Source organism: Lepisosteus oculatus, chromosome 28 (assembly GCF_040954835.1).
Source record: "Lepisosteus oculatus isolate fLepOcu1 chromosome 28, fLepOcu1.hap2, whole genome shotgun sequence".
NCBI classification, from domain to species: Eukaryota; Metazoa; Chordata; class Actinopteri; order Semionotiformes; family Lepisosteidae; genus Lepisosteus; species Lepisosteus oculatus.
Window position 1 is genome coordinate 3,345,835 of NC_090723.1, and position 16,983 is coordinate 3,362,817.

The 16,983-nt window shown below is 39.8% G+C and overlaps 1 protein-coding gene across 1 annotated transcript; it reads left to right on the forward strand.

Moving 5' to 3' along the window:
- The first annotated feature begins 1,826 nt into the window (after window positions 1-1,826).
- On the forward strand, window positions 1,827-16,405 carry meox1 (mesenchyme homeobox 1). Its single transcript, XM_006638117.3, has 3 exons — window positions 1,827-2,618; window positions 12,031-12,203; window positions 14,453-16,405. Exons 1-3 carry the CDS (start codon window positions 2,150-2,152, stop codon window positions 14,573-14,575), a joined length of 765 nt encoding a protein of 254 aa, XP_006638180.1. The 5' UTR covers window positions 1,827-2,149; the 3' UTR covers window positions 14,576-16,405.
- The last annotated feature ends 578 nt before the right edge of the window (window positions 16,406-16,983 follow it).

The following is a 16,983-nucleotide window of genomic DNA, read 5'->3' on the forward strand; positions in this document are numbered from 1 at the left end:
TTCAAAACCTACTGAGTTCTCACGCAGGATGAGCTTGGAGTTTGTAACTTGTCCAAGGACCACAACAAAACGGAGCACGATTTTAGGTGCTCGCATCTGCATATAAGGCCAAAGCTTAAATGAGCGACAGATGTGAAATACCTTACAGCTGACTGTTACATAGCAGAGCTTCATCAGGGGAATCCAACAACAGACAGAGCTCAGAATTGTGCAGTTTGGCTCAAAACCATTCATCACTAATATTCAATTAATAATTGACTAGAGGTGAGCAGCAGGTGACAATAAAGATGTTATCAGATACTATCCATAATTAGATATCACACACTTCAGATGAAGTAGGTTTCAAAACCATGAAATGAAAACCTCTTTGAATGGAAATTACAGCCACCCCACATTGGAATAAGCGACTTAATGACAAGAGATGGACAGATACATGAAAAATTATCAGTTTTCTACAGTGTTTACACATATATAAAAAAACAAAGGGTCTTTAAGAAACGGCAATTTACTAAATGTACACAGCTGCTTTAATGAACACGAAGCAGGTATCACTGAAACAAACTACACTAGAATATTTGGCTTTTGCTTCACACAAACTATCCAGTCAGCTGTATATAAGAGCTTTCAGGATGACAGTCTTTACAATGAGGCAGAGACATTTTAACTAAAGTTAATGGGAAATTTCAATCAAGACTGGTCCTATTGCCGCATTCTCCAAATCTAAATCCCTGTGACATTTTGGCAACGGAACTCAAAGACTGAGTAAGCAAGAATTTGAAAATTGAAACATCCAGAGTTACAACCATCATCACAGCAGAGCTGCTGGCTGCAACAAAATGCAGAACATCAAAACAAGACTGGGAAGGGTTCCCAAAATGGAAGGTCTACATGTGTTTTTACAAGTATATTTTTAAGACTTGTGAAAAATAAAAGCTATTTCTCCCGCCAAGTCCATTAGAGTTGGACATCTTCCTTGATGGGTTTGTTGTACACAGCAACTAGTGCAGCTTCTCTGCTGCACAATCACTGAGATACATCAGGGTGGTCTACACAAAGCCTGGATTCATTACTGATGAAGACTTGGCTCCACAGCTAACAAGTCCACCTAAGATAACTTACCAGTGATATAAAAGCATTATTCTCATGATAAGTGAACCAATTTTGCCTGTCTGTATTTTTCTTTCTTGATTTTCAACAGGCTTGACATTCAACAGGTTTAATCACATGTACCTAATAAATGGTCTCACAAATGAATTGCAGAAAGAAGGAAAATTATTGAGTGAAAAGAATAGAACAAAAACAATGTCAAAGACCCATGCACAACAAGGCTTAATAGATACAGTAAATAGATATACAGGCAATACAGAAAGCTGTACTGAGCACTGAAGTGAATAAAGTTGACTGCATGCTTACAAATCACAATAGGTCCGAAAGGAACACAGCAATCGCCTGTGCGGACCTTTGAACTGGTTTGAGGAAATGGGGTGGAGGCACATTTTTGTTTTAAGTGTGTGTCGGTAGTGCTTTGCAGACACTGTGAGAGGGAAGTAAAACTGCACTTTCAAAAAAAAGTAGTAAAGAATTAAGAGCCCCTTTCCCATGTGGGTGTTCGTTTTATATTTTACAGACAATGTTCCTTTAAAAGTCTGTGCCTGGAAATCCCATTAGATGTGCATATAAAATTTCCCCGATGATTAATACTTGATGAGGCAGGGCTGGTTGGAGGGTACCAACATGTGGCCTGCAGGACTCCTCCTCCACTAGCTCGCGTTACACTCCATAAACTTGCCACTCTTTCCCACCTAAGCATTTAAAAGAGAGGGGGGATCACTTGTCGGGAATGCCTTAGAACTGTGAAAACAACACAGGAGTTAAGAGAGGATGCAGAGCAGCACAGCCAGGCAAATCACTTGCTAGGGTTCACTCCAGTGGAGTACGTGACAAGGAAAGGAAAAATTCCTTAAGATCTCCCTCCAGACAGATGCTGCAAGGAGATCCAGATTTCCAGTCGAAAGCATTTCAAGGTAGATGCAGCTGAGCAACGATGCTTTTTTAAAATTGAGCAAAGCAGAGAGGATTCCGTTTCCCAGTTTCGATTCAGAGCCGTTTGTTTTATCGAACAAAAAGGACACTGTGACTTCGATTTCTCATGGATCAGCCAGCGAGCAGCTGTATGAGGAGCTCCCACCCCGGCAGCCCAATCTGGGGGTGCATGCGGAACCCACATTCGGGGGTGCCACCTCCAGGTCTCCAGCCTTATCAGCAAGCCCCGTTCTCCTTTCATCAGAAGCCTGAATTCCTGGCCTACACGGATTTCTCCACCTCCTGCCTGGTGTCTGCACCCCATGCCTACCCCCGGGACGAGAGACTATATGTTGAGCAACACTCGGGGTTCCAGCGCCCTGAGTGGCAGTTCTCACCCACTGAAGCCCGCAGCCGGCAGGAGCCCTGCTTGGCATCAGTTCCCATGAGCAGCAGCAGCGCCGAGATGGAGACTGGAGGGGCTGACAGGCTGCCAGTGTCAGTACCAGGGTGCCTGGATGGTGAATACAGCGGGCATGGGATGGCACCCACAGAGACAGAAAAAAAGTCCTCCAAGAGAAAAAGAGAGCTATCAGGTGAGTGGGGACCAGCCAGTTATGGCTGACCGAGCGCTATAGCGTACATTGTACAAATTCAGATACACCAGCTGACAGTAAGTGACCCTGTTCCCTATCATTTAGTGGTAAAATGCAAGACAAATGAAGCAAAGATGCTAATTTTCATCATCCACAGGTCTCGGTGTGCTGCTTCTTGTGCATGATATGGGCATTATTTCAAATTCTCTTGTTTATCATCATCAGCTGGGTTGGATTGTCATAAAACAATTACCCACCAGGAAATGTCAGTTACCACTCAGGGCAGGAATGTATTCTCCTGGAGAGGCTTAATAGCCTGTCAGCAGATCATATTTGGGTTTTAAACGTCTGCAGGGCCTGACAGAGGTGATAGAGAGACTTGTGAGCCAGCACGTGTTCCTCATACAGAAGGTATTTCAGTTGTGAATCTCTGGAGATATTTACAGGGGTTTCTTAATTACATAAAGCAACTTCCTTGCTTCTATCATCAGGAATGAAAAATATCAAATGAGCAGCTGGTAAAACCTCTAAAATTAACTAGAGATGATGCAGAAATACGCAACAACTATACAAAATACACAACAAGCCTCTTGTGTGAACGCACTGGGTCAGCTTCAAGCCTTTAAGAAAGAAAAGCTGTACGACAGTGTTTACGGTATTAATCCCAAAATTGTTCATTCTTTTAGTAAAACAGTCCACAAGCCTAATTCAGACTAGAAGAGAACACGTATCTCATCACAGCGGAGGCATCATTGTTAATGTGGAAAGAAGTCAAGGAAAAGCTGGCCTTTGCTTTGGACAGCGAATTTAACATTTAGTCATATCCACTCATCATTTACAAAACTGTTAGAGACGCTGTCCTCCTCTTCAGCTCTGCTGTCCCATCAGTGGGAACTTTTCTTACTTTAACTCGGGACCAGAACAAGTCCATCTGAAGACTATACACGTCTTCAACATTAGAATATATACAGTATAGAATAATTCAGTACATCACAGAACAATTTTTCATTTAGACAGTGACGTGCAGGCAGGGTGAAAAAACTGCTTTACAAAAACTTAAAATTCTACTAGTGAATCTAAAACAGCTGCTGGAGGTACCAATATTAATAATAATAATAATAATAATAATAATAAACTTTATTTTATATAGCGCCTTTAAAGGTGGCTTCTCAAAGCGCTTTACAGGATGACAATAACAATAAATAAGAAGACTACAACAATAAATAAGAAAATTTCACAAGACAGGACACAATTATAATTACAACAATACAACAATAACAATAGAGGAGACCGTGGAAGATGGTATTAAGAAGAGCAGAGGGGTGAAGAAATATTACTGCTTCTAACAAAGATTCTTACAACACAAAGTATAACAGAAGTTACAGATGACACCTTTTATCCTTTATTTTCTATATACCTTAATAATAGTGTATTCATCAGGGAATATTTACAAAAAATATATAGGTTTATTCTCTAAGCCTTTTAACCCAGAACAAAGTTTTAAAAAAAAAAACCAATAGTAATGTCCTAAGTACGCAAACTAGTAAGTTGAAAATATATGTGCCAAAATGAGACAACAATTTAATTCATAAAGCAGCAGTTAGAAGACTCTAGATATATCAAAGCCACATAAGCTTTTAATATGGAAGCAATATGGTAAAATAAATATACATGGGTCCCCACCTTTTTCTCAGTAACTCATTGAAAAAATAAAAAATATTATCTATACAGGTGATAGAAGTTCTGGTGCATCTTACATGCTTTTTTATTTTTTACCTGAACATAGAGTCGGCCGAGCCCAGCATTTGCATGATTAAGCATTTGCTGCATCTGTTTTTAAAGCCATTGACACCCATCTGACTGGGCTCACAAAAACAGAGAGATGACACATAACAAATTGCTATTCTAACAGTGCAGCAGTCAAAACAGTCCTTTCCTCCAATTGTATGGAGTTCCTTTTTATAAACACATCAAGAAGTGTAGTGACCGCTACACCCCAGAATCGCACTCCTCTGTCCTGTGAACTCAGTTGGCATGAAGCATAAAATGTGACAGAGTTGTGCTTATGAATGAAAGTTTCTAACCGGGACACAAGTGATCATGCTGTCACTCCCAAGACAAGGAAAAATTACTGCAGTATCTACAAAGCACGCCACAGGAAACTGAAAGAAAAATTGGGATGAATCCAGTCTTGAATTCAAAAGCATTGACCATGAATCTATGCAATGTTCTATACAATGTCTATGCCATGTGTTTGTCTCTGTGTCTCTGATTCTTTATCCTTTATGTACAAGAACATATTTTTAATAATGGAATAAAATGTCAAGATTGAGCTAGAAATAATAATTCAATAATGGCTATGTTTCCATTCCTTGCTTAATCGCAAGACATCCCAGAAACTGTTTTACAGTCATGGGTTCAATTCTTCAAACCACCAAATACAGCTGGTTTACTTTAAAATGATTCACGTTGATTTGACATAAAATAATTCTATCCAGGGCAATTCTGAACTCACACGGGAATGAGACACCATACTGGAATTATTTCAGGTATTCCAAATAACTGATTAATTTAAAGGCTGCAGTTTGTGGAGAATCGTTTCCATGCTAATCTGAAAGAGACTATGGTTCTAGTATACAAGTATATATACTGCTATGACAATTTATGGAGTACAGTAATTCTGCAGGTTTGACTTTGTCTTTAAATAATTGGTTTAATGTCTGACCTGAGATAGATGCTGTTTATGACTAAATCATCAATAATTTATTGCTGCATCAGTACAAAACCCAGAAGACACTTTGTAGCTATGAGCAGAAAAAATCTGATTTCCCCCCCAAAAAAGTAAAATCTCTGTTTTAGGCACTTTAGGCTTTTGTTGACAATTTAAACTGGGTGCGTGGTTTAAGAAATATCCGAAATAGAAGCCAGGATCTGAAATTTAAAACTCAGGATTTTAACTCTTGAAATTCTGGGATGTTATATGCGCTAAAGTGGGCGGCACAGTGGATCGGTGCTCAGCTTTGTTGCCTCGCAGTGTTGGGGCCCTGGGATCAATTCTGGCTGTCTGTGTGGAGTTTGCATGTTCTCCCCATGTTTGCATGGGTTCCCTCTGGCTGCTCCGGTTTCCTCCCACAGTCCAAAGACACGCTAGTAGGTTAATTAACCTCTGGGTCTATGTGTGACCCGCAATAGAGTTGCATCCCATCCTGGGTTTATCGCACCTTGTGCCTGTTACTGGCCAAGACAGGCATCAACTCCCCCACAGGCCTGAACTGGATGAATCAATTAGAAAATGCATGATTGGATGTGTGATGAAGATGTGTAGAAGATCTTTACTGTAATTTCTTCTCTGCTCTGTAAAAACCTCACCCTTTAGATGTGACCAGATGAATAGTGTCATGTACTGTAAAAATGTCTTAAAGACAGTAGTAAGAGTAAGGTGTAAGGGCTGTGGACCACTGTCCAGGGTTGAAATCCTTGTATTGTTCCAGTCGGTGCCCTGCCAAGTCAATGGACCTCCAGCTTAGTAAATGGATGTCCGTGATTGTAAAACAAAAATTTGTTCTGAGTCCACATACCTGTGCCTTTTTATGCAAATATGTGTGTTCTGGTGATCTAATCACTTTGACACAGCTTTGTGGGAAAGCTTAGTATAGTGCAGCAGAAAAGGGTTGTGGTTCTGGTGTTCTGCAAATTAATCACCTAAGGCTAAATAACTCCTTTCTGCTTCATATTGTCTAGCAGATATATATATATAAAATAGAAATACTAATAATGTACAGCTATTATGTTAAAGAAAGATTGAATAACCCATAGCTTTGTGAATTACTAAATTATTCACTGTGTATTAAAAATCAATAAAAAGCACATTGAAATTTGAGATTTTATATTTTATGGATATGAACATGCAAACTTTAGTTTCACTGCACTCACAATGCTTTAGACAACTGTAACTACTAAAACTATTAAAAAAATACAATTTAAACTATTATAATTTAGTAATCCCATCACCTCTAGACTATTGAAAAAAGCTAAAACTTAGACTTGATTAAAATATTTTGCCTAGTTCTTTAAAAGGGGTTAGAAATAATTTATAAAGCATGCTAATATATTAATACTGTGTCATATTGTGTAATATAATTATGTCTTGTGTGACTCGAGAAAAAAAGCGTTGCTAACAAATTGTGAATCACATTCTCATCATCTTCAATATCCGGGCGCAATGCGGGATACATCCTGGCCGAGACACAGATCCACCCATAGACGAGAGCTAGGTGGTACCTTTCTGCACAGTGGGAGTAAACAGTAGCAACCGGTGAACCCCACTCAGAGGGAACATACAGACTCCACACAGAAGGAGTCCCAGGCTGGTATAGAGTGCAGGACTCGCAATCTGTGAGGCAGCACCGTTAACCCCTGCGTCACCGTGGTGCTCAAATTCGAGGGCGTCTCATTTACTTTAATCCGCTCTTGATACCGGGTTAAATTATTTGTTTCACAACATTCCTTCTTATTTGCTTTTATATTTAGTTGACAGGCTTACAATTTTACCTTTTATGTACCTTATACTAACTGTGTCACGGTTTACAGAGGTAAAGATACCTTTTTGTTTCATCGGCATACATATTAAAGAAACCGGAAACATGCCAATGGTTCAATTCAATGCAGCACCGTTTTCTTAAATCGTGAATGAAATTATAATTTAGTAATAAAAACACATCATTATTAATTGTATATTTACTCCAATTTTAGTAGTATTAGTGCATTATCTATACGAAATCAGGCACCGAGCAGAATGTAAGAATCAGAGATGTACTGTAGTAACACATATTTAACAGCTAATTCAACTTAATTTATTAAACTAAATTATTAAACAGGCTACCTTCAAGGAACAGGACAAAGCTATATTTCGTGAATATTTTTTCTTTCTATTATCACTTGTTGACATTGCCCTGTCTTTTAACTGAAACATGATCTTCCTCGTTTAATTCGTTCATTTTTCTGTCGTGCGATGAGTTCAATTTTCCGAAGAGAAGTTCCCGTCCTTAAAGCTCATTATAATCAAGGCTTTTTAAACCGAACTGATTTTCGTCTTCACGAAACACAATTCACAGCAACTGTTTGTTCTGAAAAGACACCGTATTTCTAAAAGGTGTGCCTCGTAAAACTCTAAAGCAGACGTTTGTTAAGTGCTGCTGATGGGTGACGCTCAGGAGTTTGACAGGATAATCGACTCCACCTGTGACTGCACATGATGTGACGAATGCGCCTGTCTCTTAACAGCCTTCAAAAAAACAGGTTGTAAAAGCTCGTTCACGGGGCTTGAAATATAGCATATATATATATAAATGTATCTCGCCGACTAGATAATTATTAACAGAATGGAGACTAACAGAAATTTAATGCACAACTTCGCATTTATACGAATGATGTATAGAGCTGCACAGTTCTCTTTCTGCAGGATATCAAGTTAACAAGTCGTGTATAAACGCCATACAGTAGAACTGTATTTGGAAATGTATGTATGGGTTATTTATGGTTAAGACACATATGGATTATTCAAGACAGTTTAATGTATGAATCAAACCCATGTACAAGTACTAAAATGACAACCCGATACATTTGTTTGCAGTTAGGTTAAACTTGCAGATCCTGAACAAATTAAGAACAATTGTTCTTAATTAATCTGAGTGTTTAAAGACAGATGGCGAACAGTTCCATTTGAGCGAGCTCTGTTTGTACTTTCGGATTGCTAGCATAAAAGTCTGTAGGGAAAGTTTTTCTTGTTTAATATCCCGATGTTTTTTTTTTAATTATGGGTACTTGGTTACGTTTGTTTTCCACATCTTTAAGCATTGATAAAATAAGTTTAAAAACTGTGGACCTCGAAGACCAATGTAGGCCGTTATTAGTCTAGAATGATAATGTTTTCTGCCTAGCAGTCACAAAGCAGTACGGAATTTCTGCATTTAGATTTAAGGATCTACTTCAAGAACGTGTTGATGCAAAGCCCAAAGTTGATGGGCCAGAAGTAAATGTGATTAACTTATAAGAAAGAGAAAATTGGAATCCAGAGGCAGAGTGGATTGAGTATTTTTTCAGAAGTTCCCTCATGTAATCAAGAAAATAGCGTGTTTTGCGCTTGCAATCGCACATTATTGTTGTTTATTTTAACATGATTACTGCTCAAAAGTCTTACTCTTAAACCATATCAGTTCTCCTGAACTGCAAAGTAATTTCAACAGCTGTTTTTAGTATTCTTGCAGTGGCGATGGTGAGATCTATCTGAACAGAAGGACGGCAGAGATCCTAAGTGTAAAGTGTTATCTCATTTTTTTTTTGGCAATAAACAGATTTGTTAAGGTATGGTTTTACGATTAGTACCTAAAAACTGTTGAATTCTGGCACTCCTGAAACCAGCAGACATGCTTGAATACCTATGTCTTGAAGGAAAGCTATACAAAGTAAGAGTAAATGAAAGCTGTAAAATCTATTGCATGTCTGCGCATTTAGGAAAACCGTGGGCGGTATTTGATTTTTTTTTTCCAAAGTCAGTGAAAAAATATCCGGCTACAATGAGTAAAAATCTGCTTGTTACGAGACGGAAAGGCTAAGAACACCTTGCCGTTCGAGATGGGCTAAGAAAACCAACACGCATTTGGTTTAAAAAGACAGGTCTTCTCTCCCTGCAGGTTTTTGTTTTGTTTTTAAAGCAATTAGGTCTTTACAACGTGGCCCAGTGAAGTGTTAATGGAAATGAATGACTTTACCACCCTTTTCCAGCTTCTGCCAAATGGTGTTTGTCTAAACCCCCCGCCGGGCTCAGTAGCTGCCCGGAGTTAACAGGGTTTTGGTTGAATATTTATTGGGGCTGTTTTTTAGACGACTCGGAAACTTAAAATCCAAAATTGCGAGGTGTCTACCAAAAGTGCTCCTATATATATACATTTACAGTCCAGACAGCCAGAATATAAAAGAAACTGACAGATTTCGTGCGGTTTTCAGACAGGGAAAAGAAGAATGAGACACGCTCTACAGAAGAAAAAAGCCGCAAGTTGTTTTATGAAGTCTGATGTCACACGCGTGGTTTCTCCACAGTAACGCACTGTATAGCTGGCCGCTGCACTTTTGACAGTCTGTTGCAACCAGTGGCTTCGTCTGCTCTTGGATGACAATGTGGCAGGACTGGCTGGGCTGAGGATGCTTTCTCAGTGACATATGACCGGAATCTCAGAAGGATTTCATCAGCTCATTTTCCAGCACTATTCTGCAAAATAATGGCAAATGATTTTTGTAGAATAAAAATGTCCTGACTTGGAAAATGAGATGAAATGGAACGGTGCTACTTCATGAACATCAACTGGTAGTTTGAAATAAGCACCTGGTCCGTAATAACAATGGCCCGAGCATTTCATGTGAACTATTTTACAGTGATTTTGTTTTTTGTTTGTTTTTTTTTCTAAAATGATTAAACAAAGCAAGATCCATCCATTAAATTAAGTTCATAACAAAAGCTAGGGAGGGATGACAACAACCAGGTTCAATCAGACTCTGCTGTCAGTAATTAGCAATCACTCCTGACAACCCATTCCTCTTCCAAATGTTATAAATACCTACGTGATCCCTACCACTCTCTTGCATGTCTCTTGCATCCCACCTCCAAAGAGTGTGCAGAACCCAGTGCACCGGGCCAAGGGCCTTCTGAAAATGGGATGAGCATACAAACTCCATGCAAAAGGAGTACAAAACCAAACCGAGGACCTAAGGCAGTCACAGCACTGACTGCCAAACCACAAAGCAAGATATCGATAATAAAAATGGAAATTGGTAATTGACCAATTAAAGCCAACATGTGACCCATTTATGTTTAATTGGCATTTATACCTTTGGTATTTGAGTTATTCCCTCTTGTTGCTTTGCCTCCAGGGCTTGTTCTTAGATATAAGCCTTCTTTCCACCACAGAGAGCTTGCAGTCACTGCAGGGTGAGATACAACCTCTGTGCGATCACCATCCAAGGCACTCTTTAATCAGCTAAACCACCTGAGAAGGATGGATTGTCTTTTTGTCATGACCACAAGAATTCTTTGCAGGAAAATGTTACATCTATCAATGAAGAAAATATATTTGTGAGCAGAATACAGGGAATGAATATGCTGCAGACACCTGATAAATATAAATCCAGTTATTTTACAGCTACATTTACGGTAGCATTTCATGCAGATTTAATGATATATAACTGAGGTTATGCTGGTCTGCTGCTCATTCTAAGGCATGAAATATGGTTAAGAGTGTCCAGTTAAGTCTTTCATCTTGGAAAGTCCTTCACATGTGCCAGAGATTTAAATGGTGTTCCGCTGCATTCTTTCTTAATACAAGCCCTCTGGTCAGTACCCATCCTCAGAAAACTCTTCTCACGGTACGCATCAGCAGAACATACAACAGCAATGTGCCCGTGTAGCCCTTCATCACTGTCTGCTGCCTGCGTATTGCCTGTTAATCCTTAACTTAACAGAAAGCATGAACGAGATCATCCCAGTCAGATTCATGGAATTTCTCTTCGAGCAAATTAGGCATTACTATACATATATCAAATATATTTAGACTTTCCTGTAGTCTGCATGTTATTAAACTGAAATTTAGTGACATCTCATTTAAAACTATAATGTTTTGCTAAAAAATCTCTCATTTGTAATACTTTAATCTGGTGAATTAGTTCTGCTCATACAACTCTTGGCTACAGCTTTATTTCACTGAAACTTTTGTGCTCTCAGTAGTCAGAATTACTCAGTACTTATTAAGAATGTTAAGTCCTCTTTGATGAAAACATCATCTAAATAATGTAAGGATGATGGTGCTTTGCCAAGTCTTATCTTTGAATCTAATGCACAGCTTCACACTCCAACTAGGCACCACAAGAAAACACTCTACAATGGAGTGACGTGTTAAAGTCCCAGTGAGCCACAATTCAGTACATTTATATTTATTCAGTATTAATTAAATTCACATGATCAATTTCTTAAAATACCGGAAAAACATGACTTTGAAATGACTGTGCTACTTCCTGAACATCAACAGGTAGTTTGAAATAAGTACCTGGTTTGTAATAACAATGGCCCGAGCATGATGACCCGATCTATGTATTTTTTTAAACCTAAATCAAGGGTCTCTTAATGAACGAGCTACGTAAAAATTACATAAGCTATTAATGTATTGAATCAAAGAATTTTAAAGTCAGTTCGGATGAAAAAGTGAACTTTTTGGACTAGGAATGATAACGTAGAATGTTGGACAAGAGCAGAGAATGATGGGATGGCGACCCTTTCCATTCTCGTCCTCTCTTCCCTCTCGTGAGGCTGGAGTTTCTTTGAAAAGACATCCACCTCACCTTCGGAGATGTCTCTGTCTTTCAGAAAACCAAGACTCCAACTACAAAGGAGATTCCAACAGTAAGGCCAGGAAGGAAAGGACAGCGTTCACTAAGGAGCAGCTTCGCGAACTGGAGGCTGAATTCTCTCACCACAACTATCTGACCAGGCTGCGCCGATATGAGATCGCTGTCAATCTGGACCTCACTGAGAGACAGGTAATAACAGTGCTGGCTCGGTCAAAATCTGTTAGCTAGTAAGAGCTAGGCACAGATTTGTTATTTTTTTCAATCCAGTTTCATTGTTTCAGTGGAGCAGAGCCTTTCTGGTTAAATATTTGCTAGTTAGCTCTACCTTTGAATGAAAGCACCTTCAGAAAAGTAGGATTTCGGAATGGTGGTCTCACAAATGTAAGAAAAAAGGGAACTTGTATTTTTCAAGTGAGCCTCGGTCCTGAGAAAACAACTTTCAGCTTTAATTGATCGATACGCATTTGATTTTATACAGCAACAAAAGCCGAGCAGGAGATTTGTTTTCCAGAACCTCACAAGCCTTCAACCTCGGCGGAGTCTTTGTGTTACATCATTTACATCAGGAAGAGCAAAACGCTTTCATAGTTCCCCCTCCATTTTCTTCATCTGTGCTGTGGTTTTTTAATGGCCGCACGTGGCAGGGGCTGAGCCCAGATGAACTTCCCAGGCTTGTGTTATAAACGTGAGCCAGATTCCAGTGATGTCCTGGGCTTTGGCAGGTCCCCCCACTGAGAACGCACACAGAAGTTTCTTCTTTTTTCCATTGCAACCTACATCTCTTGGCAGCATGTGATCCTCACAGTCACACGGGTGACAGACAGTAACGGACAAGGCGATGAGCTTAAAATAGTGTGGGAACAGATTGTCTGTGTTCCTGTGTTGCTGTTGGGAATCCAGAGAGGGATGCGCAGAGGTCTCAGATAGCCTCCCCAGAGCCCAGCCCACACAGGAAGAGGCCAGGCTGGGCTCTCAGGAAATGATGTCATAGTGACTCACAACCTGGGCACATAACCAACATTCTTGTCTCCAGTTGCCAGTTTAATTTTTTAATTGCTCAGTTACATTAGTTAGTTGTGTATCTGACCCAATATAAGCCCAGTAGCCATGGACTATCTGATCATGTCAATTGCAGCAGGTGTTCAGAAGGACATTTACAAAAGCAGATATTAAGCATTACTCCAGGTAGTTTGTGTATTAGCCAGTAAAAGGTTATCAAACACTGGCAATGGGAGCTACATCAGTGTGTGATGAAGGTGAGCGTTGATTTTTTGAGAGGGTCATGGAAAAGGGACCTTTGAAATTTGGGGAAATTGGGGATAATAAGGTAATTGCCCAGGGAGTGAGGAGTGCTTTGTCACATCCTTTGATAATATGTTCTGGGGCAAGGAGGATAGTTTCAGGAAATCTTTATTTGTTCTTGTAAACAGGAACACTATCTTCACACTTCTAAACATCTGTTTTTCAAAGAGGAGTGACATTCTCCCCTGTTGCCTCTTTAAATTGAGAGCCGGAATTACTCCATAGTCTGGAAACCAGGGTTGTTGCAATGCAGTGAATTTAATACTTCAAACATATGTTTTGATTTGCATGTGACCACAAAATATAAGGACGATATCCAATTTGCTATATCATGCATTTTAATTTTGACTTGGTATTATACTGTGTGCCTTCTATGGGTAACATTCTGTTTGAATGCGGTCTTAGGCAGTCAGTGTAACACCTCCAGATGTTTATTGTGTGATGCAATAACAGCATTTGTAATTCTTTACAATCAAACCAAAAGATAATACATGAGTATCTACACCTGACCTTAGCCGCAATCCTAACACTAAGAAATGTCCTTAAATATTGTGTCATTAAAAGATACTGAAGTATCTTTTATATTTTCAGGACAACAATCACATGAATATGAATGTTGTTACAAATATGTACAGTATGTAGTCTCTATAATGGTGCTGTGCAGGTACTGAATAAGACCACATTCAAATAAATAGAATACTTACTCCCAGTAGACAGCTGAAAAACTCAAAATGTGATACATCCATACCTGAAGGCTTTCTTACCCTTGGAGGCTCAGGCAACAACTATATTCATGAAATATGTTCATTGTACTTGGCAAAAGGACTGGAAGGGATAAATATACTGAAAAGATTCTAAATTATAAAATGTCCACTATATTAAAGCCAGAAAGAAAGTAACCAGGCAATAAATAGTCCTGAATGTGAGGGGCTTGCATTTCACACGCTGGCTTAACCAAAACTTCATAAAAATTCTTGGCACCCCTGCGCAGATATCCGTCTCCTTGTGACAGCACTGGAGCGGGAGAGGTGAGGGGGGGCATTGCTGTGAAGCACTCTGGACCCTTCAGCTGCTGTTCGGCATCTAGATCCTTTCTGTTTTCTGCAGCTGTAACCTGCCCTCTGTGTCCTGCGCAGGTGAAGGTGTGGTTCCAGAACAGACGCATGAAGTGGAAAAGGGTGAAAGGTGGACAGCCAGCCTCCCCGAACGACTTGGAGACAGACGAGGTGGACTCTGCAGCTTCCCCCAGCTCCGAGTGAGCAGACTGCCTGATCTTCGCCCTGCGGACTGCAGCTGAGATAAGCCCTCTGGGGCTCTTAGAGGATGGAGTTGAGAGCTGGTGAACCAAAAGACTTCGACTGCCAAGGGAGCAGGCAGCTGCCTCTTGTGAATTGATACATACTTCCTGTTGTGAATATTTCTAGTTCACACGAAAGAGACAATGACAGGCCTGTGTGTCAGATGTGTTTGCATGTTAAGCTTGGTTTGTGCAAATCCTAAATCTGGAATATGGAATGAGGGGAGAGGCGTCCTATGAGTTCAGGGCTGTACCAGGAGGTGTTTGTCCTAAAATGGACATGGACGATCTGGGCAGCAGATAGTGTGGACATGGATAAGTAGTCACCATGAAGGGGTGAGGGTGCTTCTCTGTGGTGATGGCCCTTGTCTTGACATTGACTAAACAGTCCTCATTTGGGTCTTCACTAAAGATAGACCACAGAGACTGCAGCATGAAGTATTATGGCCAAAGAAAACGACAAAAAATCAGGTTTTAGTAAAATGTTCTGCCCCCCCAAAAAAGGTGATGGTCTAATGAATTTAGGAAAGGTGAATTTCTTTTATACCTTTTTGCCCCTCCCCAGTCCAGCATTCGATCATAGTCATTTATGGGCTCAGAGTATGTGCAACGCCACTCCCTAGATATCTGCTAACTTCACTGGTCCAGAAGACCGGGTCTACAGCTCCTGGAGAACTTGAACTGTCTATGTTTCAAGGAGTTGGCATTACCCCCTCCCCCATAACCAGCACCAATGAGCCATATTACACTTCCCTTTTAAGAACGAAGCTGCCTTGGGTCACAGATTACTTTTGTCTTTTTTGTGGCACCACAGTCTAGAAAAAAAGAGTGTCAAATCATTCAGGGAGAACTTATTTTTTTTCAAAGAGGACGGGGTTGCGTCCTTTATCTCACACTCTGATCTCTGTCAGTGTGCTTTGCAAGCAAGTGTATACTCAGCAAAGGAAATATTGGCAGCTTGTTTACTTGGGTGTCTCACCTGAGCAGACATTAAACCTCATGCTAGTGCCGGTAGGAAATTGTGGCCTGTCCAGCAGTGAGACAGATATTTTGAACATCAGAAAGTCCACAGATGATAACAGGTCGTTTGGTCCCATTTCTTCGTAGTGCCGTAGCCAGTACTGGTTGTACAGGGAACAAACCCTTAAGAGTGAAATCCCCTTGAAGAATCCCGAAGGATAGGGATCATTCAGGAGAACATAGCCTGCGTGTCTCTGGGGGCCGTGAGGAAGCAGGAGGCCCTGGGAAAACTATGCAGACTCAAGACAGACAAGCTCAAGAGCCAATCCAAACCCAGGACCTTTGAACTGTGTGATGACCTTCACCCCATCAGGTCTGCGCAAATATCTTCAAAAACGTGTGATGCAGTACACATTCCAAACATAGCTCCCTAGCTAAGCATTTCAGAGGATGTTTTTTATACTGTTTTCTATAAGGCTGTTTCTAGAATATAATTGTTGATAATATTTTCCTATGTTTTATTTTTGGTGTATTTCACAAATAACAAATACAGGTGTAGCATATTCATAAAAGTTAATAAAAGTCTCCATAAATCTAAGAAAGCTATTTTTTATGTTAGGCCTACAGACATTCTTCCAGCAAGTCTGGTGAAATATTGGGTGCTGTGAGAAGAAACCACAATGTTGTAGCCGGTATTGTAATTAATTGTCCTTTGTAATATTATTTATGTAGCTTGTCATTGGACTGCATGGGCAGCAGTATCCAAAAATACTGCATAAATTAACATCTTTTCAATCAGCAACCATAAATTAAAAATCCTTCCATCATATAAGCTTGGCTCCTATTCCGTTTTAATGTAAAATACTGTGTGTATTACATGTGTTTTATATTTGTCTGTGTTGTTGCTTCTGCTTAGAATTCTGTCACGATTGTGCAAGAAAAACAGCAGTTACTCCCAAAACTGTCTTCCAATGCAATGAAAGTTTACCCCCAGTAAATTAATCATAGTTCTTTCACACTCTTACCACAATTTAACTTTACTTTTGTAATGATTTTTCTGTAGTATTATCATGCTTTCTCTGTGCTGTACTATTTTATACCATAGTGCTCTACTGTAAACACTCCTTAGAGTCATCATGTGAAGTCACTTGGGAAGGGACTTACAAACCTCCTACTTATGCTAAGAAGAGTGAAAGTGGTCAAGTTTAGGCTTCATCTTATTCCAAGCTTATGTTAAGAACTCCATTAAGAGACTACAGTGGGGTGTTAATTAGTCTCACACTTAGGTGAAAAACCTTTTGACAAATAACTGAGGATTTGCTTGAAATCACTTTGAAGTCTTAAAAATCACTTTTTTAATCCCCAGTTTGGTCCAGTATAGACTTTTACTCAGGGTCTGATTTTATTTTT